The sequence below is a fragment of the Dama dama genome, chromosome 24 (assembly GCF_033118175.1).
Source record: "Dama dama isolate Ldn47 chromosome 24, ASM3311817v1, whole genome shotgun sequence".
In the NCBI taxonomy this organism is placed as follows: Eukaryota; Metazoa; Chordata; class Mammalia; order Artiodactyla; family Cervidae; genus Dama; species Dama dama.
In genome coordinates this window covers 57,804,024-57,831,262 of record NC_083704.1, presented here as the reverse complement: position 1 = coordinate 57,831,262, position 27,239 = coordinate 57,804,024, and the positions used below count along the sequence as shown (strand labels likewise).

The window sequence follows — 27,239 nt, the reverse complement described above, 5'->3', positions numbered from 1 at the left end:
ACCCAGGCGCCCATCATGGGGACGCACAGCGACTTGGGTGGATGGATTAAGACCGGCTGGGGCTCAGCGTCAGCGTGCTGCAGCCAGCACCAAAAGGCATGGGGATGCTGTGTGCAACCCTTGTGAGGGAATCTGTGTCTCCTCAGAAGGGGACAGAGGGATGACCCCAGTTAGAGACAGGCTTTGACATAAGACTGTGCATAAGACTGACCTTGAGAAGGGAGGTTCAAGACGGAGGGCACATAGGTATACCTATGGCTGATTCATGCTGATGTATGGCAGAAACCAACACAGTATTGTAAAGCAATTATCCTCCAATAAAAAAGAGAGAGAGAGAGAGAGACCCTGCCCTCTAGGCAATGAACACTGTGCACGACACTCCTATCCATTTCTGGAAGTTCCAGGTGTGTTAACTTGGGTCCACGTGTGTGTGCGTGCTCAGTCGTGTCTGACTCTTTGAGACTCCCTGGACTGTAGCCCACCAGGCTCTTCTGTCCGTGAGATTCTCCAGGCAAGAACACTGGAGTGGGGGTGCCCTTTCTTTCTCCAGGGCATCTTCCCACCTCAGGGATCGAACCTGCGTCTCCTGCATTGGCAGATGAATGCTTTACCACTGAGCCACCTGGGAAGCCCAGCTTGGGTCCTCTGAGACACAAATACCAAGATGAAATTCCAAGTGTGAGAGAGTCTTGGAGAAAACGCCTACATAGGAGGAAGGGGAGGGAGATGCAGGAGGCTGGGAGAACCTGCAGATGGAGATGCGGGTTAACCCCAGGGAAGGAGAGAAGGAAGGGCAAAGGAAGGTCTTCCTCAGGCTAGAGTTGCCTGCGGAGGAGCCCCGCATGTCCCAGGAACAGGCCTGTCTTAGCATCTGTCCCCACCAAGCTCAGCCAGGGGCTGGGCGCAGCCTGTGGGACGTGTGGCCTCACGCCCACGCCCCTGGGCTCAGAGCCTGGCATCGGGGCGTCAGGCAGTCCTGCTCCCCCACAGTAGGAGACTGGAGGGCCTGCTCATGGTCACCAGGGCCAGCCATTCTCTCCCAGCCCAGCAGTAAGCTTGGGCCCTATCAGGGGAAGAAGCCTGGGGTCTGGGGAATCCCAGCAGGTCAGCCCTCCAGTGGGTGGGGGTTGCAGGACGGGGGCCCAGGCCTCCCTGCTCACTAGGATGAAGGTCACCCAGGAGAGCCAGACCGCTGCAGCAGGAGTTTCCATGAAGCATGTTCATGTCGATGAGAGCTGGATGTCCTCGAAGGAAATGAAACCATGAAGTCATTTTCAACCCCAAAGGCCCAGTTATTTTGACAGGAAAAAGAAACAGTGGCTCCAGCCAGCCCTCAGAGGTGCTGGGTGCCCGGCGGACGCCTGCTCCATCTTTTGGTCGTCGCGCTCAGAGGGCGTGGGGTACATCTTTTCTATCTTCAGGGGTTTGTGTTTTTATAGGTTTCGAGGATCGTGAACCTTTTTACCTCTCAGTATTTCACATCTTGAGTTCCCCGGTAGGTTGCTTGTGCTAAACTGACCAAGCATGACACACAGCTTTGGCCTCAGGGCTACGTTTTTAGCTCCTAAACCATTGAGGCTTCAAGAAGGGGAGGGGGGGTGGGTGTGAAGACGTCAGCAGATGTGAAATCAGGCAGACAGAAATAAACAGGGTGCTCCTGCTTCCTGTCTGTAGGGCTCAGGTTCTCCACGTGGCCGGGCCCTTCTCCTCCTGGGGGGTGGGGCGGGGGCGGGGAGGGTGGCGACGGGGAGTGGCTTCACACTCCGGTCCCCAGTTCACAGTTTCTCAGGCTGCCCTCCCAGCTCACACCCCAACCATGCCCCCCGATGTAAATGTCACAGGCACTGTTTTCCTTTTTCATGTTGCTCTGCAAACTTAGCACAGAGGTCCCCAAACCCTCTGCCCTGGCATCACCCACTTCCTTATTACCCAAATGAAACAGAGCCAGCCCATGTCCCCATGACACCAGGGGAAGCCATGGGCCTTCCCAGAAACTGCCCCGCCAGTGACCGCCATGGTGCAAACCCACGACAGGGATAGACCCTCCTGTTAATGTCACATACTCTTTCCCCTCTTCTCCTGGAGGCTCCCTGGCCTCTCTGCCTCAGTCTCCTCCTCTGGCCCTCACCTCGCTCTGAGCACTTCAAGACCTGGTCCTGGGCAGTGTTCCTCTGGCTACACGCCACCCCCCACCCTCGGTCCAGGTGAGCTCCCTCAGGCCCACGACTTCCGACACCAGTGACTCCAGACCTAACGTCCAGCCAGACCTCCCTTCTGGCCTCTCAGCTGGCTTCTTCGCCTCTTCTCTTGATTTCTCCCTCCAACCCTGTTCAGTTCAGTTCAGTTGCTCGGTCGTGTCCGACTCTTTGCAAGTCTCTTCAAAACCATTAATTCTTCTGCGCTCAGCTTTCTTTATAGTCCAACTCTCACATCCATACATGACTACTGGAAAAACCATAGCCTTGGCTAGACAGACCTTTGTTGGCAAAGTAATGTCTCTGCTTTTTAATATGCTGTCTAGGTTGGTCATAACTTTCCTTCCAAGGAGTAAGCGTCTTTTAATTTCATGGCTGCAATCACCATCTGCAGTGATTTTGGAGCCCCCAAAAGTAAAGTCAGCCACTGTTTCCACTGTTTCTCCATCTATTTGCCATGAAGTGATGGGACCAGATGCCATGATCTTAGTTTTCTGAATATTGAGCTTTAAGCCAACTTTTTTACTCTCCTCTTTCACTTTCATCTAGAGGCTCTTTAGTTCTTCTTCACTTTCTGCTATAGGGTGGTGTCATCTGCATATCTGAGGTTCTTGATATTTCTCCCGGCAATCTTGATTCCAGCTTGTGCTTCCTCCAGCCCGGCGTTTCTCATGATGTACCCTGTTACCCTCCAATAAATGAGCATCACCCATCACCCAACCATCCAATTGCTCAAATGGGAAACTTAGAAATTCCCCTTGGTTCTCTCCTTTTCCTTGCCTCCCGCACCTCCATCCACAATCTCCCGAGTTATGTCAAGCCGGTCCACTGTTTTTAGTTCAGATCACTACTTGCTTTAACTACGTGCAGGCATGCTAAGTCATTTCAGTCGTATCCAACTCTTCGCGACCCTATGGACGGTAGCCCGCCAGGCTCCCACATGGGATTCTCCAGGGGAATCTTCCTGACCCAAGGATCGAACCCGCATCTCTTATGTCTCCTGCATTGGCAGGCGGCTTCTTTACCATTTCTGCCGCCCAGGAAGCCCTGCTTTAACAACACTCAAGGCCAAATTCAGCTATGAAAGCACTCCTCTGCCCCAGCCCTGCCAGGCTCAGCAACAGTGCTGAGCTCCCAGTGCCCCTGGGGCTCCAGCCACCCTGACTGGCCTTCCTGCCCCAGGGCTGGGTGCCGCCTTCCCTCTGCACGAATGTTCGCCTGGTGTCTGAGGGCTTGGCTTTTTCTCAGCCTTCAGATCGCCCCTTAAATATTACCTTACCTCCATAACACACTCCCTGAAAATGCCTGTGCCTCTGTTGTACAGAGGACTCTCATGTCCCCCTTTACTCGACTGGGAGCGCATGTGTGTGTTAGCAGTGGGGGTGTGGTGGGGAGGCGAACAACCAAAAGGCTAATGGATTGTTTCCATCGGCTCCAGGGCCTCACTGTTAGCACTACAAATAATTGGCTGAGAAGTGAACGACGCCTGTTCCTGTTCGCTTGCAGCTTCGAGTATCTCCTACTATACTCGCATGTGGAGCCCAGGGTCAAGGACAGGTGCTCCTCACCCCCAAAGTCTCTCCATGAGCTGAAGAGGGGGCACAGAAAATTCTAGTCCCTCCCTTCCAGAGCAGACTGGAAGGGTCGTGACATTTCCCCTCCCTGTTTGCGGTGTCTACTTAGTTCACAGACCCCTTGTTAATACAGGGCAACGGCCACCCCTTGACAACAGTGAGTGAGCTGGGGAATCAGCTGACCTAACCTCGGGCCAATCAGAGTTTCTTCCTGAGAATTAGAGTTTGAGACGGAGACAGTGGAGTAGTCTTCCTGTCTTCCTATGGTGGCTTGGACTCCAGCAGGCGGGATCTGGGGTCGGTGGTGATCACCACGTGGCCTGAGGAGTCAATGGAATGTCTCTGATGAGCAGAGAGGAGAGGGTTGAGGAGGCCCCCTGACTGAGCACCATCCTTCACACCCCAGGCATCTTTTACACAAGAGACAAATACATATCTTACCTATATATTCAAATACGCTCTGCAAATGGAAAGCCCTTGATCATGAAATTCATTTGCTTAACAAAAATTGGGCGTCTCATTTACCTACAACTGTGGATCTCCAGTCTCACAAAGAAGCAATGGAAATTTCTGGAGCCCACAGAACAGTGGGCCAGCCCTGGGTGGGCTGGATGCACCCTCCCTCTCTGTTCCCACTGGAACCCCGTGCCATGTCCTAAATCCTTCATCAGCCTGTTCCAGATTCCGAACTTCTCTTCGGGGACAGAGCTGAACAACAGAGACACACGCTCTTTTTTTAACTTCTTTTTTCCCAGATCCCCAGCGGATGGCGCCTCGTAAGGTCAGGAGAGGTCCTGGCTGCTTTGATTTGCTGAGGCTCCCAGTATGTTTGAAAACAAATAGCATCAGAATAGAGTTCAAAGTTTGTGGCATATTTTAAATATTTACATGTAATGAAATATAATGTTAGTATGTTTAACATACTTAAACTCGCACAAAACTCCACACTCATAACATGGCCACAGGACTAATTTTTAAAATTTTTATTTGATATTGGAATGTAGCTGATTTACAATGTTGTGTTTTAGGTGTACAGCGTCCTGACTCAGTTAGACAAAGACATAGACTTATTCTTTTTTGAATTCTTTTCCCGCATAGGTTATTGCAGAGTGTTGAGGAGAGTTCCCTGGGCTGTGCAGCAGGTCACGTTGACTATCTGTTTTATATACAGAAGAGCATATGTTTTAATCCCTGATGGCTCAATGAGTAAAGGATCTGCCTGCCAATGCAGGAGACATAGGAGGCGAGGGTTTGATCCCTGGGTCAGGAAGATCTCCCAGAGGAGGAAATGGCAACTCACTCCAGTATTCTTGCTGAAGAACCCCATGGACAGAGGAGCCTGGTAGGTTACAGTCCATGGAGTCACAAAGAGTCAGACACGACTGAACGATTAAGCACACATCTGAATCCCAACCTCCTAATTTATCCCTCCCCCCAGGATTTTTTTTTTTTTTTTTTTTTTAATTTTTTGGCCTTGCCACATAGCACGTGAAATCTAGTTCTCTGACCAGGGATCGAACCCATGCCCCCTGCATTGGAGGTGCCGAGCCTTCACCACTGGACTGCCAGAGAAGACCCAGGTTTTGTTTATTTTTTAAATGAGTTCCTTGTACCCTGTATGGGCAACTTGGCTGGTAAAGGGACAGAGGCATGCAGCTGTGTGATACACATCTTGTTTCATTCTTGTTGGTGCTTCTCTGTTCGTCCTCACTTGAAGACCATAATTAAAGTGTTAGCCTGGGGCCCTGTGCAGAGGGCTGGCAGCTCCTCGGGAGGCCCTGGGGTAGACAGACCTCCTTCTGCTTCGGCTCGTCCCTGGTGTTTTCCAGGTGGACCACAGACTCAGTTGCTTCATTTTTAGCTGTCTTTCTTTTTTCTGTCTTTACACTTTATTAGCTTTTCCTCCCCACCGGATACCTGTAACCTATTTACTCTAAAGCATGAAAAGACATGGGGGGAACTTTAATGAGACTTACTCAGTGAAAGAGCCAATCTGAAATGATTGAAACTATATGACATTCTAGGAAATGCAGGACTACAAAGACAGAAAAAGATTAGTGGTTTTCAGGGCTTAGAGGAGAGAGAGATGAGCTGGCAGAGGACTTTTAGAGCAGTGAGACTGCTCCGTATGATACTATAATGGTGGATACACATCATTTTACGTTTGTCCAAATCCATAGACTATATGACACCAAGAACAAACCCTCAGGTAAACTATGGACTTGGGGTGATAGTGATGTGTTGACATAAATCCATTGATTGTAATAGTTATACTACTCTGGTCAGGATGTTGATGGTGGAGGAGGCTATGTGTGTAGGGTCAGGAAGCATGTGGGAAATCTCTGTATTTTCCACTCAGTATTTCTATGAAACTGAAAATTTTACTTGGAGTACACAAAAGTGTACTTTCTACTCTTAAAACTGCTCTAAAAATTAAGTTTATTTAATTTTTTTTAAAAAAAGGACATGTGGCTCTTATCTTCAGGCTGCATCCAGTGGAGGTCAATTCCTAAGTGGGAAATTCGTGGACTCACAAACTTCGGTGCAGACAAGACCTCAGAAATCTCCGGTAGAGAGCAGACATCCAGGGATCAAATCCCAACTCATCTGTTAATACCAGCTCTGTGTCCTTGGGCAACTTACTCAACCTCTGTGAGCCTCTGTTTTTCCATCTGTAAAATGGAAGTAATGATGGACTTTATCTCAGAGAGCCATTGTGAGGGTTAAATGAGATAATTTATGGCAAACTCTTATCTGCTACTCCATAAATATCAGTTATTACTAGCATTCAAAAAAAATTTTTTTTTGGCTACACCATATAGCATGCAGGATCTTAGTTCCCCAGGATCAAACCCACACCCCCTGCAGTTGGAAACATGGAATCTTAACCGCTGGGCCACCAGGGTTGTATGTGTGTGTGTGTGCTCAAGTGCTCAGTTGTACCTGACTCTTGCTGATGCTGAAGCTGAAGCTCCAGTATTTTGGTCACCTGATGCAAACAGACAACTCATTGGAAAAGTCCCTGATGCTGGGAAAGACTGAGGGGAGAAGGAGAAGAGGGCATCAGAGGATGCAGTGGCTGGATGGCATGAACATGAACTTGGGCAAACTCTGGGAGATGGTGAGGAACGGGAAGCCTGGGGTGCTGTAGTCCATGGGGTCACAAAGAGTCAGACACGACTGGGTGACTGAACAACAACGACAGCGACAACAACCTCACTCTGCGACCCCCTCGACTGTAGCCCGCCAGGCTCCTCTGTCCATGGGATTTTCCAGGAAGAATACTACAGTGGGTTGCCACGTCCTCCTCTAGTGCATCTCCCCCACCCAGGGATCGAATCTGCGTCTCCTGAGTCTTCTGCATTGGCAGGAGGATTCCCTCCCATTGGGCCACCTGGGGAGCCCGGGGAAGTCCCCTAGCAGTATTATTATCCAGGGTAATATTCATTCAGTCATTCAACAGTAACTAGGTGAGCAGCATGTAAGATTCCAGGGTGAACAAGGCAGAGCTGGTCCCTGCCCTCTCAGAGTGCACAAGCCGGTCCATCCTTCTTCTGGGTACACAGTGATGTTGAAAATAGAAGACACACTTCCCATTTGGGCTTTGCAGGCAAGCACCCACTGATACACACAGCCTGGAAGTAGCTTTAGTAGCCAAGTGATTACTTAGGAGATTTTGGCATGAGAGGTGATGTGTCGCAGAGCTGGGCCGCCTGTGTTCCAATCCCAGAGGCCTCCTAGCTGTGGAATTTCAAGCAAGTTCCTTCCTTCCTCTGTGCCTCCGTTTCCTTGCTTGTATGAAGGAGGGCATAATATGAATGTTCTGTGGCAGCCTGGACAGGAGGGGAGTTTGGGGGAGAATGGACGCATGTATATGTATGGCTAAGTTGCTTTGCTATCCACCTCAAAGTATCACAACACTGTTAATCACGCCTTGTGGTTGTTCAGTTGCTCAGCTGTGTGTCCAGCGCTTTGTGATCCCACGGACTGCAGCACGCCAGCCTTCCCTGTCCTTCACTGTCTCTTGGAGTTTGCTCAAACTCAAGTCCATCGAGTCGGCAATGCCATCCAACCATCTCATCCTCTGCCGCCCTCTTCTCTTTTTGCCTTCTGTTTTTAATCAGTGATACTCCAATATAAAATAGTTTTTGTTTTTTTAAAAAGGAGGGCATGAATAGATTCTATCTCATGAGCTATTATGAGGAATCAACACTGTAACATGTACTGAGTGTAGAGAATGGTGCTGGGCAAAGCGTAGGTGCTACGATGCTTTTCATAATCGTTGTTCCTGTTATGACTCATCAACGGTTCTAACTCTGACTCCATTGAGACAGTAACCAGCAGAGAGCAAGGCGGAGCTTCTTGGTGACGATGAAGAAATCCAGGCAGTATGGTGGAGTTCTCAAGAGTATGCCTGCCTCGTGGGTGTTTATCCCAGGGCCCTGCTTGCAGAGGTGTGATACGGTTTATAAGTCAGCCGTGGCCACAGAATATGTAATAGCTAAAGCTTGGAAGCGGCCTAAATGTCTGTGAACAGGAGACTGGTTAAGAAACCCATGACTCACCCAAAGAAAGAAATGTTAGCCCTCTAAGAGAACAAGCCAGCTGCATGTGAAATGATGTGAAAAAGTTTCCAAGAGTATTGTTAAATGCAAAAAGCAAAGGGCAGTGCACTTTTACTTTCTGTGTTAAAAAAAAAAAGAAAGAAAGAAAGGTACATGCCTGTGTACTTTGGTGATAGGGTGTGTCTGGAGGGGCACCAGAGACTCCTCTCACCACGTGTGCTCATGTGCACCTTTTGGACTTGAAGCCGTACACTTGTATTACTTATTTAACAACCACACAAAAAAAAGAGTAAGCAGAAAATTCGTGCTGATTCAAAAATCAGCACTCCAGTTCACTGTGTTCTGCTAAACATATTTCGCTGCACTCTGAGCAGATGGCCCGGGAGTGGCTGGGCCAGGGCCAAGGGGCAGCCTCCCTTCCCGTGGGCGTGTGGGGATCCTTGCGGGGGGCCACGTGGGGCCCTGTGCCAGGCACATGCCTGCAGCTGGGTCTTCCTGTGCAGCGGAAGGCCCGGGGTGTGGGGCTGAGACCGGTCAAGAGCAGGCGCCGGCAGCACACGCAGGGCAAGGTCGTGGTCCTCATAGGTGGGTCTGGCCTGGGCAGCTTTCCAGGACAGACAGTCATGAGACACAGGCTCGTTAGAAGTGCCAGGAAAGGGCCTTCATCGAAGCTGCTTCTCTCCATTCATGGGACAGTTCCACAGTGAAACTTGGGACCAGAGAGAAAGCCTAAGGTTCAGGAAACACTTTGGAAGGGCCAGGCTTTCCTGGCCTGCTTGAGGCATCCGTGGGATGGAAAGAGCCCAGAGGAACCTGGGTTCTTAGTTCTTCATCCATCCGCCTGGCTGAAATACAAAGATTCTTTTCAGTGCTCTCCCTGAAGTAGCCCTCCAGCTTTAGGACACTTACCGCTTTGTGTGCTGGGACAGTCCCTGTAGCCCAGCAAAAGGGACAGAAAGGCCCTTTCAGTTAACTGCAAAATAAGCAGGGCTCCGTCCAAGGACGGGGGCCCTTTGCCTCCCGGGCCCCCCGGTAATTCATTGGCTGTCTGAGCACCGTTTACTGCCTCCAGTCCGTTGGATGAGGGTTTTTCAAATGCTGTTTAGTCAATGATCCTTTATACACATTTATATAAAAAACATGTATGTATGCATGCAAACAGCTATTCTTCAGTCCAGTACATTCCCGAATACGTTCAGACACACACACGTACAATTCTATGTAGTCATACTCTTGCCTGGCAAGATGTACAATCTCCGAGGCAGATCAAATATTTGGTACAAGGTGATCAAACAAGATCTGCAGAAGGTTTATAGTGACACACAGAATTATAAGAGGAAGAATACAGTCTCCTCTGTATTCTTCTCTGAATTGCTTCTCTGAATCTGGGTCACTGTTAAGTCCAATGAATTATTTTGTTGTTGTTGTTGATTTAATTAATATGGGCATGTCTTTATAGCTTATTTATTAACTTATTTTAATAGTTTTATTGATTTATTTTTGGCTGTGCTGGATCTCCGTTGCTGCACGCGGGCTTTACTCTAGTTGCGCTGAGCGGGGGCTACTCTCTAGATGCGGGGCACGAGCTTCTCACTGCGGTCGCTTCCCTTGTTGTGGAGAACAGGCTGCAGGCATGTGGGCTTCAGTGGTTGTGGCGCACAGACTTAGTTGTCCCGTGGTATATGGGGTCTTCCTGGACCGGGGATCAAACCCGCGTCCCCTGCATTGGCAGGCGGATTCTCAACCACTGGACCACCAGGGAGTTCCGAAGTCCAATTAATTCTTTTTCTCTGTGGATGGTAACACCTGTACTTCCTCTTCTGATGTGACACATGCATTAATTTATCAAGCATTTGGGGGCCCCACCACACACCAGGCACTGTTTTGGTTTCCTGGGCTATTGTGAAGAACAAAATGGGCAGAGATCTGGGGCCTCATGATGTTTGCATTCTGGTGAGGAGGCAGCTGGTCACTGTGGGGGCAAGTGGGGTTGGGGATAGAGAGGGGGCATGCAGACTTCCCAGGGAAATGACCGTTGAGTGGAGACCTGAGGGCTATAAAGGAGAGAGACAGAGGCATATCTGTGGAGCAGTTCTGGGCAGAAGAGACAGTGACTCTCTTGTCCCTCTAGTTACATTGCACTCACTTGGCAAGAGGCAGCCCTGGTTAGACCCAACTCCACACCCACATCTATGCAACGGAACCTCGGCTGGAGGTCTCTAGTGCCCTGTGCTGGCTGGCCTCCTTGCAGTTCAGGGCCAGGATCTCGCGGGGGCGGGGGGGTGGGCGGAGTGGAGGTGGCAGTGGGGAGCACAGGGGGAGGCTTCATGCTTCCATCATGAATTCTTCCTCAGCCCATTCACGTTTTCACTGCCCTAATCAGCCAGTTCCCTGCAGCTGCATCCCTGGGTCACTCTCAGCTAATTCTCTGTACCTCCAATCAGTTCAGTTAAGTCGTTCAGTCGTGTCCAACTCTTTGCGACCCCATGGACTGCAGCAGGCCAGGCTTCCTTGTCCACCAACATCTCCCGGAGTCTGCTCAAATTCATGTCCATTGAGTAAATGATGCCATCCAACCATCTCATCCTCTGTCGCCCCCTTCTCCTCCTGTCCGCAATCTTTCCCAGCATCTTTTCCAATGAGCTGGTGCTTCGCATCAGGTGGCCAAAACATTAGAGCTTCAGCTTCAGCATCAGTCCTTCCAGTGAATATCCAGGGCTGATTTCTTTCAGGATTGACTGGTTTGATCTTCTTGCTGTCCAAGGGACTCTGAAGAGTCTTCTCCAACATCACAATTCGAAGGCATCAATTCTTTGGCGCTTAGCCTTCTTTGTGGTCCAACTCTCACACCGGTCCATGACTACTGGAAAAACCATCCCTTCGACTATATGAACCTTTGTCATCAAAGTGATGTCTCTGCTTTGTAATACACTGTCTAGGTTTGTCATAGCTTTTCTTCCAAGGAGCAGGCATCTTGTAATTTCATGGCTGCTGTCACCATCTGCAGTGATTTTGGAGCCCAAGAAAATAAAATCTCCCACTGTTTCCATTGTTTTCCTATCTATTTGCCATGAAGTAATGGGACTGGATGCCATGGTCTTCGTTTTTTGAATGTTGAATTTTAAGCTAGCTTTTTCACTCTCCTCTTTCACCTTCATTAAGAGGCTCTTTAGTTCTTCTCCCATTTCTGCCCTTAGCATGGTGTCATCTGCATGTCTGAGGTTGTCTACCTGCCACAAAATGAACCACGTTTTGGATTTACAGAGTACAAAGCACTCTCATATGTATTGCATTATTTGGTTCCTTGTCACAACGCTGGCAAATAGATTCACTAATTCACTTATTCAACCATTAAGTACTGTGACATATAGATATTGGGCATACAGATACGGTCTAATGGGGTGGAAAACCAACCAACCACCAAAAAAACCACATGTAAACAGATAAATATAAATAGTGATCAGAACTGATGAGGAAATAAAGAGGGTGCTGAAAAAGAAGGGTTCTAGAGAGTGTTATTTTGGCAGAGATGGTAAGGATGAGCCACCCAGAAGTTCAGAGGCCAGCTCTGGGCAGACACCAGGAAGCTCCTGCAACTAGTGGCAGGGAAGACTCCCCAGTCAAACCTGCCCCCGGGAGGCAGACCCTGCCAGGGCAGGAAGGCCGCTGTGGGGTCGGTTTCAATCCAAGTCCCTGGTAAGCACTGAGGGTTTAACCAGGGAAGTGACCAGTCTGGTATCGGCTTTAGGATCACGATGTCTGCTCTCTGGGAAATGAAACCTCTCCAGGGTCACCTCGGAGGTGGTGCAGGGAGTGGTGGGCCTTGCTAGGGTGCCCCGGAGTCAGGCCTGGTGCCTCCTTGCGCGGATCTTCTTTCGGGGGTCAGAAATCCTCCCTTGAATAATGAGTCAGCAGGGCACGAGATTTTATGGCCGAACAGAGGGACCTGGGACGCTCGCTCTGGGCAACAACGTGCCTTTTAACACCCTTTCAGAGGACCTGGGCACCCATCCACGCTTTGCTAGTCATGATGGCATCTTGGACACTTCTCCCTCGGTGCCTCAGTCTCCCTACCTGTCCAAGAGGACTTGGGCCAGCCCACAGGTGACTCCGTGGGTCGCCAATCCTGCACCTTGTGTAGGAGCGAGGGCACGGCCGGGGCCAAGCCGGCACGAGGGGTTGACTTTCCACTCGGGAAACTGAGGCACAGTGGGGCGAGGAGCGCGCGACCTTGGGACTCCGGCAAAGTTCAAGCTGCACGTCTCCGGTCCACGCAAGCCGTCCACGTCGCCTGCCAGGGATCCCCGCGGAGTGGCCTCCGCCCCGCTCTGCCCAAGGACCGGAGCCCGGTCGCACTTCTCCGGGGGGCGGCCCGGCGCTCGAGAGCTGGAAGAGGCGCGCGAGACACACCTCCAGGTTCCCCAGCCGCGTCGGGCTCGGGCCTGCCCCTGGGCGCCCGCAGCCGCGCGCGCCGACCCCGCCCCTCTCCCGCGCCCCCGCCCCTCGGCCGCCGCCTCCGCCTCCGCCTCCTCGCAGGCCCGCGACGTGCCCGGCCGGCGACCGAGCGGCGGGGACGGCGTCCGGCGCACTCACTTCCGCGTCCCGCCGCCCTCCGGCTCGCGCGCGCCCAGCCACCGCCGCCATCGGACAATAGACCGCCCGCCCGGCTGCCGTGAACTTCCCGCCGGGGCCCGGCCGGCCCGTGTGCCCCGGATCCCGATCTCCGATCCGTCCCCGCGCCGGCCACGATCGCAGCTCCGCGCCACCAGGGGAAGCCGCGGAGGACCGAGCGCCCGGTACGTGCTCGCGCCTCCCGCCGCCGCGCCTTCGCTCCGGCCCGGCCGGTCCGGGGCCCTCTGCGCTCGGCTCTCTGAGCAACTTTCCCTCCTGTCCGGCGGCTGCTGCCTTCTTGTGGGTGTCTTGAATTTGGTTGCTTAAAGAGGATGTGATTTTTTTTTTTTCTTCCGTATTTCTTTTCCGTTTTATGATTTGAAACGGAGAAAAGAACTCACAGCCAGCTCGGACAGCCAAGAGCCGCCAGCCGCCCCCACGCGGACACCTCCGAGGGGAAGGGGAATTGGAAGCAAATTGGGCCCAAGTGACTTTGAGGCCTCAGCATCCTCTGGACTCTAAGGCCCGGGGTCATGACTCTCATGGTGGGCAGGTGGAAGGCTGTACCTGTCCTGGGCTGGACTTGAGTGTCCGCCGTCTGCCAGGAACCCCGCCGCCCCACCTCCACGCACTCAACTAGGTTAGGCCGGGTCAGCAACATGGATAAGTACGACGACCTGGGCCTGGAGGCCAGTAAGTTCATTGAGGACCTGAACATGTACGAGGCCTCCAAAGATGGACTCTTCCGAGTGGACAAGGGTGCAGGCAACAACCCGGAGTTTGAGGAAACCCGCAGGGTGTTTGCTACCAAGATGGCCAAAATCCACCTCCAGCAGCAGCAGCAGCAGCTCCTGCAGGAGGAGACCCTGCCCAGGGGGAGCCGGGGTCCCGTTAACGGCGGGGGACGCCTGGGCCCACCCGCCCACCGGGAAGCTGGTGGGGGCAGCAGGCTGGCCGCGGACGGCGCTGCCAAGCCCCCTCTCGCTGCCCCGACCGTGGCCCCTGGGACGACCACCACCGCGGCGCCTGGGCAGCCCTCGTACCCACCCCAGGAGCAGAGGGCCAAGCTGTACGTCCGGGGTTCGAGGCAAGGCAGCCAAGACTGTGGGTCCAAGGAGAGCATGACGAGTTCTGAGATGTCTGCTTTCCATCGGCCGGGCCCCTGTGAGGATCCCTCCTGCCTCACCCACGGAGACTATTACGACAACCTGTCCTTGGCAGGCCCCAAGTGGGCCGACGACCCGGGAGTGTCCCCTGGCATCAGGCTGGGTGTAGGAAGTGGGTGGTCTGGGACCCCAGGGAGCGACCCACTGCTGTCTAAGCCCTCCAGGGAGCCTCACCTGTACCACCAGCAGCTCTCCCCGGGTTCCGGCAGGTCTTTGCAGAGTGGCCAGGACTGTGGGCTTGGAGGAGGCAACAGCGAGAAGCCAGCGGGCGTCTGGACCACCGCCTCCTCCCAGCGAGTGAGCCCTGGCCTCCCTTCCCCGGGCCCAGAGAATGGGGCCCTCCCGAGGTCTGCTCAGCCCAGGACCCCTTCTTTCTCAGCGCCCCTGGCCCTGAACCGGCCCAGTCAAGGGTCTCTTCCCAGAACAAACTCAGGGGTAGGGAGTGAGGTTTCAGGCACGATGCCCAAACCCACTGCGGACCCTCAACCCTGGTTCCAAGATGGGCCCAAATCTTACCTTTCTAGCTCTGCCCCTTCATCCTCGCCAGCCAGCATGGACCATATGCAGGCGGGTGCCGTCCCTGGGCTGGGTCCCAAGCCTGGCTGTACAGATTCTGGCGTTGGTCCCAAGCTCAGCCCCAACAGCCTTGTCCATCCAGTGATGTCCACCCTGCCTGAGTTATCTTGTAAAGAAGGTGCCTCCGGCTGGGCCTCTGATGATAGCCTGGGGCCTGTGCTCCCAGAGACGCCGAGTTCTCCCAGAGTGAGGCTACCCTGCCAGACACTCATCCCGGGCCCTGAGCTTGGACCCACGGCCGCCGAATTAAAGTTAGAAGCCCTCACCCAGCGTCTGGAGCGGGAGATGGATGCTCACCCCAAGGCTGATTACTTTGGTGAGTGTTGAGAGGCTGGCGTGGTGGCCCACAGTGGGTGATGGGGTCCCTGCATTTGGGCATTAGGGGGAAGCGTCCCCCCTCCCCCGTCCCCCACCAGGGATGCTGTCACTCTCCTTGAGTGGGCTGTCTTTTTTTTTTTTTTTTAATTTCCTCTTTCAGCTGTTGCTTCTGAAACTTGAAAAGAGACTTGAGATCATCACTAGGCAGAAAGCGGATCTTGCCGCCGGTGGTTACCCATGTGCAAAGGGCGGGATTGCTCGTGACTGCTCCCCCCAGAAAGGGAAATCTGTGACTTTGGATTTCAAGGGCTTCAGGAGTGACTTAGAACCTGTCGCAGTGACTGGCTCAGGCGGGACCTGAACAGGCTTCTTAAAAGGTCTCTGTACCCCTGAGGGTTCGTTCCATCAGTTGTTGGCTGTGCCGGGGAGTCTGGCTATTAGAGGACTAGGGGTTGGACCCGGCTCTCTGCGGCTCCCTGTGTGCACGTGTGTCTGCCTGCAAGTCCTGCGTTCAGCGGAGGGAGGTGAAACTCTGACCTGGAAGGCTTTGTTCTAGAGCAGTCGTTCTCAAAGTGTAGTCTGAACCTGCAGCGTCCTTTTGCCTGGGAACTAGTTAAAAATGCAAATTATTAGGCCCCACCCCAGACCTACTGCATCAGAAACTCTGGCGTGGGGCCCAGCAATTGGCATTTTTCACAAAGCCAGCCCCAGACCTGACATTCTGGGAAATTGGAGACCCATGCATTAGGTGCCTTCCAACTCAGCACCCCCACCCTGACTCCTAGCTGGCAGCCAGGTTACACCCACAGTCGTGGCTCCTAAGAGAACAGAAGATGCTCCTTGATGGTTGTACTCCCTCTTGTAGGTTTTGTTTTATTCGCTTTTTAAAGCCACAAACTCTTGGAGATTGCTGGCTTCAGCTTTTTTTTTTTTCCTCCGTGCGGAGTTTGGAGGCAGCAGAAAAGCAGAGATACCACCCTGTTGAGTAATGATGTAGCCGTCTCACAGAAGAGCTAACTAGAAAGACAGCCTGTTGTTAGAAGGGCCTGAGTTTTATTTATTTTTTTAAATTACTTTTGGTTGGATTATAGGTGCTTTACAATGTTCTGTTAGTTTCTGCCGTTCAGCAAAGAGAATCAGCTATAAATATACCTCTTGCTTGGATTGCCTTCCCATTTAGACCGCCACACAGCATGGAGTAGAGTTCTCTGAGCTGTACAACAGTTTCTCGTTTTATTTGATGCATGGTATCAATATTTTATGTTAGTTTTTCATTTTTAGAACTGTGCGTAATTGAGGTCACCATTTCCCCGTGTGAAGCCTGTTGGTGGGGGGCAGGGTAGGCCCTGCATAGGCAGGGTGACTGGCTTGCTGCTGTCCGTCTACCCCATCCTGCGTGAATGAGTGATTCTGTCCCAAGGTGCTTGGAGGGACAGGTCCAAGGCCGGGCACTGTGTTCTTGCTTCTCATGAGAGCCTCGCAGGAACAGCGCTCACACCACCCTGGGCAGTCAGAGGTCAGGGTGGCTGTTTACTCAATGTTTATGTTTTAGAGCGTGTAGCACCGTCTCACTGTGAACACCCTTTCACTGTGAACCATCTCTTCTCCTTTGCAAATCCTCCTCCTTGGGAATAATACTTTTCTCTGGAAATACTGTGGGTTTTGTTTTTGTTTTTTTTTTTTAGTTTAAACTGTTTTATTTTTCTCCCAGTTTTATTGAGATAATTGGCACACGATATTGTATAAAATGCACAGCATAATAGTTTTTCTAAAAGCTGTGTAAGTTTTTGTTTTTTAAAAGGTTTTTAATTTTTAAGCAAATTTATTTATTTTCAGCAGTGCTGGGGCTTCGTTGCTGCTTTTGGGCTTTCTCTCTAGTTGCCGGCGAGCGGGGGCGACTCTTGCTGAGGCGCACAGGCTCTAGAGTGTGGGCTCAGGAGTTGTGATGCACAGGCTCAGCTGTCCCGTGGCATGTAGGATCTTCCCAGACCAGGGATCAAACCCTTCCTTGTTCCCTGCGTTGGAAGGAGGATTCTTTACCACTGAGCCCCCAGGAGAGCCTCAGCATAATGATTTGATTTATGTAATGATTTGATTTATACGCAGCATAAAGTGATGATGACAGTAAAGTTAGTGAACATCCATCATCTCATCTCATTTCAAAAATTTACTTTTTCCTTGTGATGAGAACTCTGGATTTCCTCTGTTAACTTTCATATGCAACATATAGCAATGTTAATTATATTTATCATGTTGTACATTATAGCCTTAGGAAGTTTATGCCTTTCACTGCTTTCGTGTCCCATTCCCCCTCTCCCATTCCACCTACCACTGAAGTGAAGTGAAAGTCGCTCAGTCATGTCTGACTGTTTGCGACCCCATGGACTGTAGCCTGCCAGGCTTCTCTTGTCCATGGAGTCCTCCAGGCCAGAATACTGGAGTGGGTAGCTGTTCCCTCATCCAGGGGATCTTCCCAACCCAGGGTTCGAACCCAGGGATCAAACCCAGGTCTTCTGCATTGCAGGTAGATTCATGCATTCATTCATTCATTCACCATCTGAACCCCACCAGGGAAGCCCAGAGAAGCACACACCTTCCCTGATGGTAGCCACAAATCTGATCTCTTTTTCTATGAGTTTGTTTTTGAAGTATAATTGACCTACAACAGTATGTTAGTTCCTATTATGAAACGTAATGATTCAGTATTTCTGTACATTTCTATTTGTCACAAGTCAGTCTAGTTACAGTATGTCACTATATGAAGATATTACATTGTTATTGACTATATTCCCCACACTGTACATTTCATATCCATGACTGGTTTATTTTGCAACTGAAACTTTGTACCTGTTACCCTCCTTCAGCTATTTCTTTTCTCCCCTACCTCCCTTCCCCTCAGGCAACCACCTGTTTGTTCTCTGTGTCTATACCTCTGTTTATGTTTTTTGTGTCTGTTTGTGTGTGTTGGTTTTTTTTAGATTTCACATATATGTGAAATACAGTATTTGTTTTGAATTTTTAATTTCAAGCTCACTGAACAACAAACAGCAGTTTTATTTTCAGAGGGAGGCAAGTTTACACAGCAGATCATAGCAGGTCTATTAGCTAACGCTATCCATTCATTCATCCTGTATTTACTGAGCACCTGCCTTGAGGTACATAATGAACGGGGCAGATAGAAACCCCTACTTCTCCAGAGCAGGTGGTGCAGGAGAGGGAGGCAGGAGATGAACAAAATAAATACGCAGGTATGAGGGAGAGAAACAGGAAGTGGAGAGGATGGAGCCTCAGGGCAGGGCGTCGAGCCAGGAAGGTTTCTGGTTTTCAAGCCGGTGATCAGGGGAAATCCCATCGAGAAGGTGGCTTTGGAGCTAGGCTTGAAGGAGGCAAGGGGGTGACCCTCGAGTCTGCCCTGGGAAAGGGCATGCTCAGCAGGGCAGACAGCAGGAGCAGAGGCCCTCGGGGCCTATTTACTTTATGCATGTGACCTTAGGAAGCCCATTTCACCAGCCTGGAAACTGAGGCTCAGAGAGGTCAGATGACTGATCCCAGGTCTCACAGGGCCTGCTGGGTACAGCTGAGCTCTGAGCCCCACCGTTGGGCCTCCCTGCCCATTCCTTTTATTATTATTATTATGTTTTTTAATATGTGCTATTCTCACATACTTTTTAAAAAAGGAATTTGTTTTCTTTCTTCTTTTAAATATATTTTATTTATTTATTTGGCTGCGTCAGGCCTCAGTTGCAGCGTGAGGAATCTTTGTTGCGTCGTGCGGGGTCTTTTGTGGCCATGGGTGGACTCTCTAGTTGTGGCTCGTGGGCCACAGAATGTTGTAGTGCCAGGGCTTAGTTGTTCTGTGGCATATGGGATCTTAGTTCCCCGACCAGGGATCGAACCTGCGTGCCCTGCGTTACAAGACGAATTCTTAACCACTGGACCGCTAGAGAAGCCCCCCTGCCCACTCTTCTAACCAGCATTGCCCAGCTGCCTCCCAAGCACAGACGGGTGAAAGCCTGTTTTATTTACTTACTATTATTTACTATTTATTTACTTTTTTCTTTAATCAAGAAGAACTTCCTATAACATAAAATTGAGCTCTTTAATTAATTTAAAAAGCAGTCAGTGGCATTTAGCATTTTCACCATGTTGCGCAAACACCACCCCTGTCTAGTTCCAAAGCATTTATTCATCACCCGCAGAGAAAACCCACACCCACAGCTCAGTTGCTTCTGAACCCCTCATCTCTCCCAGCTCCTGGCAGTGACCAACCTGTTTTCTATCCCTCTGACCTTACCTATTCTACCTTTATGTGAAATATAGAGGGAATCATATCTCTTTTATTTCTTCACTAAGCATTACAGTGGCACGTAGAAAACTCCAAAGATGGAAGAACAGACGGAGTGAAACGTCAGTCTGCTTCCCACCCCTGTTTGTAGCCGAGCATCCTGGTGTGTGAGCATGTGCGCGTATCTGTCTGTGGGTCGCAGCCCGGCCCGCTGCCCACCTGCCCTCTGCCTTTCCCTCCGAACGGCGCGTCTTGGCAGCTGTCCCGCACCAGCACGTGTTGAGTTGACTCAGTGTCAGCCTCTGTGCATGTGCTCTGGTCATGTAAGCAGCCTCATTTGGATTTCAGGCCAACTGCATGTTGCAAGCCTAGCCTGGGATAAACTCCCAGGGGCGGTGGACTCCATTTGCACCCTTAAAGTGTTGTCTCGTTGCCCTCCGCTGAGCTCATGGGGGGACCCCACTGCCCATCATACAGGAGAGCTTCGGTAGCTGAGCTTCAGCTGCTCCCATGGAACCGGCCACGTGGCCGAGGAGGACACGTCTCCTGCCAGCACCTGACCGTCAGGGTGTGGCCCAGCCCTTCTGTGGGACCTTGAACACACCCTAGTCCCTTCCAGGCCTCTCCCCTTCTCCGTAGCATGAGGAGCTTGGCTTGTGGAGGGGCTCACATCAGCAGATGCCTTTCCCTTCTCTGCATCTGGTGTTATCTGAAAGATTTCTGTCTGTCCAACACACTAAATAACGATGAAATTTTACTTCTAAAAAACGTGAGTTAGAGCAAACTCTGGGAGATAGTGAAGGACAGGGCACCTGGTGTGCCGCAGTCCTTGGGGTCACAAGGAGTCAGACACAACTTAGCGACTGAACAACGGGAAGATTATCTATTGATACAGGGCTCTTACCAGAGAGAATCAGGGAAATGCAATGGTCCCCGTTAGAGTCAATGTAAGTCTATCCAGAAGCAAAGCGGAGCTGATGTTTGGGTTGGTTACCTGGACCCCTTCCTGGGCATGACGTTGTGGGAAGACTTGGTGAATCCCCAAGACCACCTTTGGGGACCCTTGGGTCTGAAGACACCTCAGTGTCCGGTTATTGATCAGCTCATCATTGCGGACCTTTCTGGCACTTTCCATGGCCTGGTCTTGGGGGTTTGGGACACTTTGGTCCCAGGAAGGCATTGCTTCCCCCGGTCCTTCTGCTGTGTTCCTCTGTGGCCACTTCGTGTGTTTCTTCCTCGAGGAAAGAGTTGATGCTGCTGAAAGGTCACCGTCGGGTTCCTCCTTCCGGGCCTCGCTCTTGGAAGGTGCCGCTGTGTGGCCGTTTTCACACCAGTGGGTTCACTGCAGAGAACATGGAGAGGCCCTCGCGGTTTTTGTTTAACCTCGCTCACCTTTTCGTCCCCAGTGGCCATCTGTCCTCCGCACACCGGGCGTCTCCTCCCCTTCTAAGGAAAAAGACACAGATAAACCACCTGTCCCTGGCAGGGTGGCCGGGGAAGCTGACTCCAAGGCAGAGTCTGTTGTGCAGGGGGCGGCATAGGGGATGCTGCTGGGACCGTGTGTGTGGAGGGCGGGGGGGACGCAGGAGTGGGCAAGAGAGACGCCCCGGCTGCACTGAGGGCCTGACCAGCCTGGGCCGACCCCAGGGGGCTCTGGGGCTGGAAAAGCCCTTCAGAGCTGCCCCGAATTGGGGTGAGATGGCCTGGCCTTCACGCCCCCCACCTTGGTCCTCTCCGGGTGGGGATCACCGGCAAGGCACCTCCATGTAGCTGGGGCCATGCCCGAAGGGGCTGACAGCTGAGGGCCACCCCCCTGCACCCCCAGCGCCAGGCCAGGCTCCTTCAGTGAAGGGCGATCTGGCACCCCACCACATCCCCTGTCCAGGGCAGATACGACCCCACTCTGGGTGACCTTGGCCGTGATTTTAATCACTGTGATGTCTGTTGAGCGCCTGTATTTAACTTTCACAGCCAGACTCCACTATCCTCTGTTGACAGTTGAGGAGCCCAGGCCGTGAAGTGTTCAGGACCACAGCGCGGTCGGTGGTGGGGCTGCCACACCACTGGGGCCCCGACTCCCCGAATGGAGAACTGGGCGGCGTTTCCGGGCTGAGGGGGATGTTTCCTGTGGGTTCATCCAGGTTCAGTCTCCGCTCAGCTGCTGCGGGGGCATTAGTGGGCTCCCCGCCCTTTCCAGGCTCAGGACTCTGGACCTGCAGCGCCCCCTGGGGTCTCCCCCGCCCCCTGCTGTGGGGGACCGGGGACTGCTGGGGCCACCCATGAGAGCCACACTCTGTTAGGAGCCAGCGAGTGGGGCGGTGGGGCGAGAGGAAGCTGGTTCCAGGGTCTCTGTCACCCAGCAGGCAGACGGATGGACACTTGCCCACCTGCACGCCTGGCTGCGTCTTCAGTTTTGCTGTCTTGGGTGGACATTCCTGCAGCAGTATGCAAGCTCGGAAAACTGTTAACAGCAGACCCGCCTTAGCCTGGGAGCCTGAGGAGAGGTGTGATTCCTCCCGGGGATGGCCCAGCCCTGCCAGGGGCCAGGGAGCCTATCACACCTGATTTGTTTTACTAGCAGCACAGGAGGTGAAGCAAGCAGTCCAGACAAGGAACCCATACATGTCCTCTCTGCTCCCTCCCATCTGACCGTCTCTTCAACATTGAGCTGCAAGTTGTCTTAATGACCCTTTAAGTCTCATCTGACTTCCAGCTTTCCTGGTGGCTCAGTTGGTAAAGAACCTGCCTGCCAATGCAGGAGACGTGGGTTCTCTCTCTGGGTTGGGAAGATCCCCTGGAGAAGAAAATGGCAACCCACTCTAGTATTCTTGACTGGAGAATTCCATAGACAGAGGAGCCTGGTGGGCTACAGTCCATGGGGTCGAAAAGAGTCGGACATGACTTGAGCTTATTTATCTGACTTTGTTAGCAACTGATGCTTGAAATAAGGAGTTGAAGTCCAGCCTTGAATGAACAATAGAGAGTGATTTTTCTGAGCTTTTGTCATATAAAAGAAAACAACATGGGCCAGTCCTGTAGAAGGGGGGCCCCTCCAAGTTTCAGGACAGTGGCCTGTGTGCACCCCAGAGGCCCCACTCACCTCCCCCCCACCCCAGACATCAGGCATTGCAGTAAACCCAAACCAACCGCTGAAGTAGCAGAAGGGGGCAGAAGATCATTAAACATCTGGGCCTGTCTGAGTAGCTGGCGTGACCAAGTGTGGAAACTTCTGCCCACATTCCTTTAGGAAATATGGTATGGTAATTTGGACCTATTGGATCCAGGCTTCTGTAGCCATGGAAGTAAATTTCTGATCCTTTGGTAACTTTTGTAAATGACACTCAAGAGTCTAATTCTGCCTGTCGAGCCCAACAGGTGCACACCATAAGACGTGGGGACTCCTAGCCATTTAAAAATTGCATAGTTTACATGGATTTTGTTTTTTTTGTAGGCCAGGTAATCTTCCTCTCAAAACCAGGAATGTATGTATTTTACACTTAAAAAAAAAAAAAAGTTGATGTGTAGTATACACATACTGGCTTCCCAGGTGGCTCAGTGGTAAAGAATTCGCCTGCCAATGCAGGAGATGTGGGTTCAGCCCCTGGGTCAGAAAGATTCCCTGGAGGAGGGCATGGCAACCCACTCCAGTATTCTTACCTGAATAATCCCATGAACAGAGAGGAGCCTGGCAGACTACAATCCATGGGGTTGCAAAGAGTCAGACATGACTAAGCAACTAAACAATGGCAACAACAAGAATAAAACTCACATATTACATATGCTCACTGGGTGAACACGCCTAGAACTCAGATCAAAGCACAAAACAGGACCAGGACCCAAGAAGCCCCCTGCCATGTGCCCCCCCCACAGTGATCACCACTCTCCAAGCATAACTGTGCCTTCTGACTGCAAATATGAGGTTCTGAGCAACCGTGTGGTTTAAAGTAACTTCTAAAACCTGTGGATGCGTGCCAAGTTGCTTCACTCCTGTCCAACTCTTTGCAACCCTATGGACTGTAGCCCACCAGGCTCCTCTGTCCATGAGATTGTCCAGACAAGAATACTGGAGTGGGTTGCTGTGTCCTCCTCCAGGGGATCTTCCCAACCCAGGGATTGAACTTGAGTCTCTTACATCTCCTGCACTGGCAGGCAGGTTCTTTACCACTAGTGCCACCTCGGAAACTCCCTACAACCTTGAGATGATTTAAAAAATCTATCACGGCAGGTTTTGGATGGAAGGAGAGCTCAGGGCTGATCAGGGTGCAGCAAAGGCTCAGACAGCAAGGAATGAGTGCCGTCAGCAGGACTGTCCAGCTCGCTCTGTAACAGCGGCAGCTCCCTTGTGGTCAGCGGTTAGGACTATGATACTGTTTGGGTCCTCTGTGTTGCGGTCCAGACGGATAGACGGTTCATCATATGCTTTAGCCCTGTTCCTACCCCTGCCTCTCTCTGTAGGATTTCTCTTCTGAGATTATGGGGTGGAGGGATTCTGAACAACCCCCAGAGTTCATGCAGAGTGAGTCATCTGTTCACTGGGTTCACTTGTCAGCAAGGTATACATGTCCGATCCCTGCTATGCTCTTAGCACTGGGCTTGGAAGGACGCTCGAGGGTCAGACTCAAGTCCTTGCACTTGGAGTGACAGCCACTGTCCTGTCACCCCAGCCTCAGGTCGAAACTCGGGGTGTCCCCTGCAGCCCCACCATGATGACCAGCTCCTTTCACACTGACTTCATGGCTGGTCCTGAACTTACAGCGTTCCTTCTCACCCCAGGACTTCTGCTCTTGCTGTTGCCCAGCCCATGTCCCCCGGCCAGCCTGGGCTGCCCCCGGCGATCCCCCTCGGGGACCCGGCGGGGAGCGGGTCTCCAGCTGCAGCCCTGGTGGGTCCTGACAGTGGTTTCCCACCGCAGCTGCCTCCTCCCATCAGGCTGTCTTTCTGAGGTCCTCCCCCACTCTGTGAAACGTTTCTGCTCTGTTCCTTTGTGACCAGGAATGCATGCCTTGTTTTTTCCATCTTATCCTCCTGCTCTTTTGATTCATAACCCAGAACAGCGAATTGACCCGATGTGGCTATTCCTGCCAGAGGTTTTTTAATGTTCCTTTACATCTCTTGATTTATGGCTCCCACTGGGGAGGATGAACTGTGGAAGAAAGGCATGCATCTGGGAGTGAGGCAGCCAGGTGTTCTGGGCCCCAGGCTACCAGCAGCCCCAGGTGTGACGTGAGGCCACCTGCTCTTCTCGTACTGAGCCCCAGGGCACCTCTGAGGGCCCTTCCTGACCCAAAGTCCTGTAGCTGTGGGTCCAGTTAGACGCCTGGATCTTAGCTGGTCAAGTAGCAAGGGCCTGGGCCTCAGCATTATCCACAGTGGCAAGAGCCTGGAAAGGCAGAGGGCTGACCCGCCAAGCCTCTCATCCCTTTCAGGCCTCTACAGAATTAAAATACAACTTGTTTTGTTTAGTTAGAGTTGCATTTTCAGTTGTAAGCAGTAATCATTTTTTACTTCAGGCACGCCAGAAAATACATTCAACTAAAACAAGAACCATAGGTCACTGACTTGCCTTCTGTCCTTAGAATAACCAGTGTTCAGATTTTCTGCAGACAGTTTCTCATCCCCAGTAGTGGCCAGAGCTCATGTGATGCAGGATGGAGCATGGTTCTTGGCCCTTTGACCAGATGTGGAAGCCTTTACTGAGCTAGAAGCCAGTGTGCTCCGCAGGGTGTGTCCGATGAAAGGGAGTATAGGAAGGACTTGAAGATGTCCTTTAGGAAACAGCCACACATGGGGAGACAGTGGTATTACAGGGGTCACCCACCCCAGAAGCTTTTTGAGGCTCTCAATCTAATTCTAATTTTATTTATTTTTGACCCTGCTGGCTCTTCATTGCCGCGTGGGTTTTTCTCTAGTTGCAGCCAGCGGGGGCCACCCTCTAGTTTCGGAGCATGGCCTCCTCATCGCGCTGGCTTCTCCTGTCGCGGAGCATGGGCTGTAGGGTGCACGGTCTTCAGTTGTTGCAGCGAGTGGTTTCGGTAGTTGAGGCTCCCGGCCTCTAGAGCAGGGGCTCAGAAGTTGGGGTGCACGGGCTTGTGGGATCTTCCTGGATCAGGGGTTGAACCCATGTCTCCTGCATTGGCAGGCGGATTCTTTACCACCGAGCACCAGGGAAGCCCTCTCATTCTAATTAAACTTGGGGTCCCTAGTGTGGGTGACAGCAGGGGGACTCGCCATGGGCTCACTGAACTTGCTTTTGCCGGCATATCCCAGGACGCCTCCACGGGCTCTTGTTTCTAGGTCTCCGCTTAGCACGGGACAGGGGATAGTGGCTCTGGGGCCTGCCCCTTCAGGGCCTTTCAGACCCCTCGTTGGGGCTGGGGGGATGTCTGTTGAAGGAACGGAAGGGCTTCACTTAGAGTGTGGCGGGGGGAGAAGAAAGGATGTTCACCTGGGTTATGGCTGTGAGGTAGTTTTGCTAAAATTTATCGAGCAAGTTGCTCTGTGTCAGGCACTTCACTAATCATCTCACACGCATTAAGGTGTTTAATCCTTTCAACAACCCTATCTTATGACCCCCGTTTTATGGACGGGGAAGCTGAGGTACACAGAAGTGAATTAACCTGCCTGAGATATTTATTAAGGAGCTTTGCTAAGCCCGGGGTCCTGACCTGCGTGCTGCACTGGCCCTCGGCTCCTGGGAGCACAGTGGCTTTCTGACGAAGGGACCTCAGGGGGCATCGTGGCCACGAGGAGGTCAGGCCTGAGGTCTCCCCCGTTTCAGGTGGAGTGATGAGGAAGGCAGGCCATGGCGGGGGGATGCCTGAGGTGGCTCGAGGGGCGTATCCCCCTCTTGCAGCCTGGTGTGGTTCGCCTTCAGGCCAGGGGCCAGGGGCTCATACCAGCCCCTCCCTGCCAGGTGGTGACGGAACCATGGAGGCTCAGGGGTGTTAATACACACATGGGCTGCTCAGGAGTCTTGACTGCCCACAGCCTGTCAGGCCCTGGACTTCTCCTGTTCCCCTGGAGGGTGTGGGTTAGGGCGAGTGGGCCATGCCATGGCTAGTGCCCTGTGACACCCCCAAGTGTTGTGCACAAGGACGGGGGTGTGCCAGCCCACAGTTTCCTTGGGGGCAGCCAGAGTGTCTTGGTCTCAAGGTCAGTATCAACCCCAGGCCGTGTGTCTAGATGTTTAAACCCAAATGTCGGACGAAGCTACGCTCAGAGTCCATCTGGCAAACCGAACAGAAACCTTACCCTAAATCAAAACAGGCCTCCAAAATTTCCAAGGCGTGTCAACTGCAGGGTTGTACTTGCCAGCAAATATTTATATCTGTGTCAGGTTTTGTTTTTCATCTGTCCCCTCCCAGGGAAACCAGCTGGACGCAGAACCTCAGGGTCATGTTGGAAGGCCAGAGACTCTCTGCCTGAGTGTTTCTGAGGGAATACTTTAGGGCCAGGTTATTTTTACATTTTGAGAGCCACGAGTTTAGACTTGGCCAAGCTCTCCCCTCATCTGTTTTGTTCTGTGATTCGTCTCCACGTGTCCCGGGGGAGCGCGGTCTGGTTACTCCCGGTCACTGGAAGTTAGGAGTCCTTCCACCCACACGTGTCTTTGTAACATATAGAAGGTTCTGGAAGCCTTCCGTGATGCTGTCATTCAAGAGGAGGGGACTTGAGTTCTGTAGTCAGTCCTGGGAGGTCTAGTGACTCGGGTCTTTCAGGGCCTCATAAACAGGGTCCCCATCTTATAATGCAGCCCTGAGTCAGGGGCGCCCATCACGGCAGCCCTGGGCCTGACTGCATGTAACAGTCACCTCAGCTTCAGAAGACAGTAGCAGATTGGCCTTTTGCTGCCTGGGAGCCTGACAGCGGCTTCCCTGTTCGGCCGAACCTTCCCGTGAGCCTAGTTTATGGTTTCCTTTCAGCAGAGTGGAGCCAAGTCGTGGCCGTGT

General features: G+C 52.1%; 1 protein-coding gene across 1 annotated transcript in view; it reads left to right on the top strand.

Moving 5' to 3' along the window:
- The first annotated feature begins 13,139 nt into the window (after positions 1-13,139).
- The window catches only part of LIMD1 (LIM domain containing 1), a 72,481-nt gene continuing 58,381 nt past the window's right edge, over positions 13,140-27,239 (top strand). The window contains exon 1 of the mRNA XM_061128830.1: positions 13,140-15,003. Within this exon, the coding sequence (XP_060984813.1) occupies positions 13,605-15,003 (1,399 nt within the window). The 5' untranslated portion in view covers positions 13,140-13,604. The remainder of the gene's footprint in view (positions 15,004-27,239) is intronic.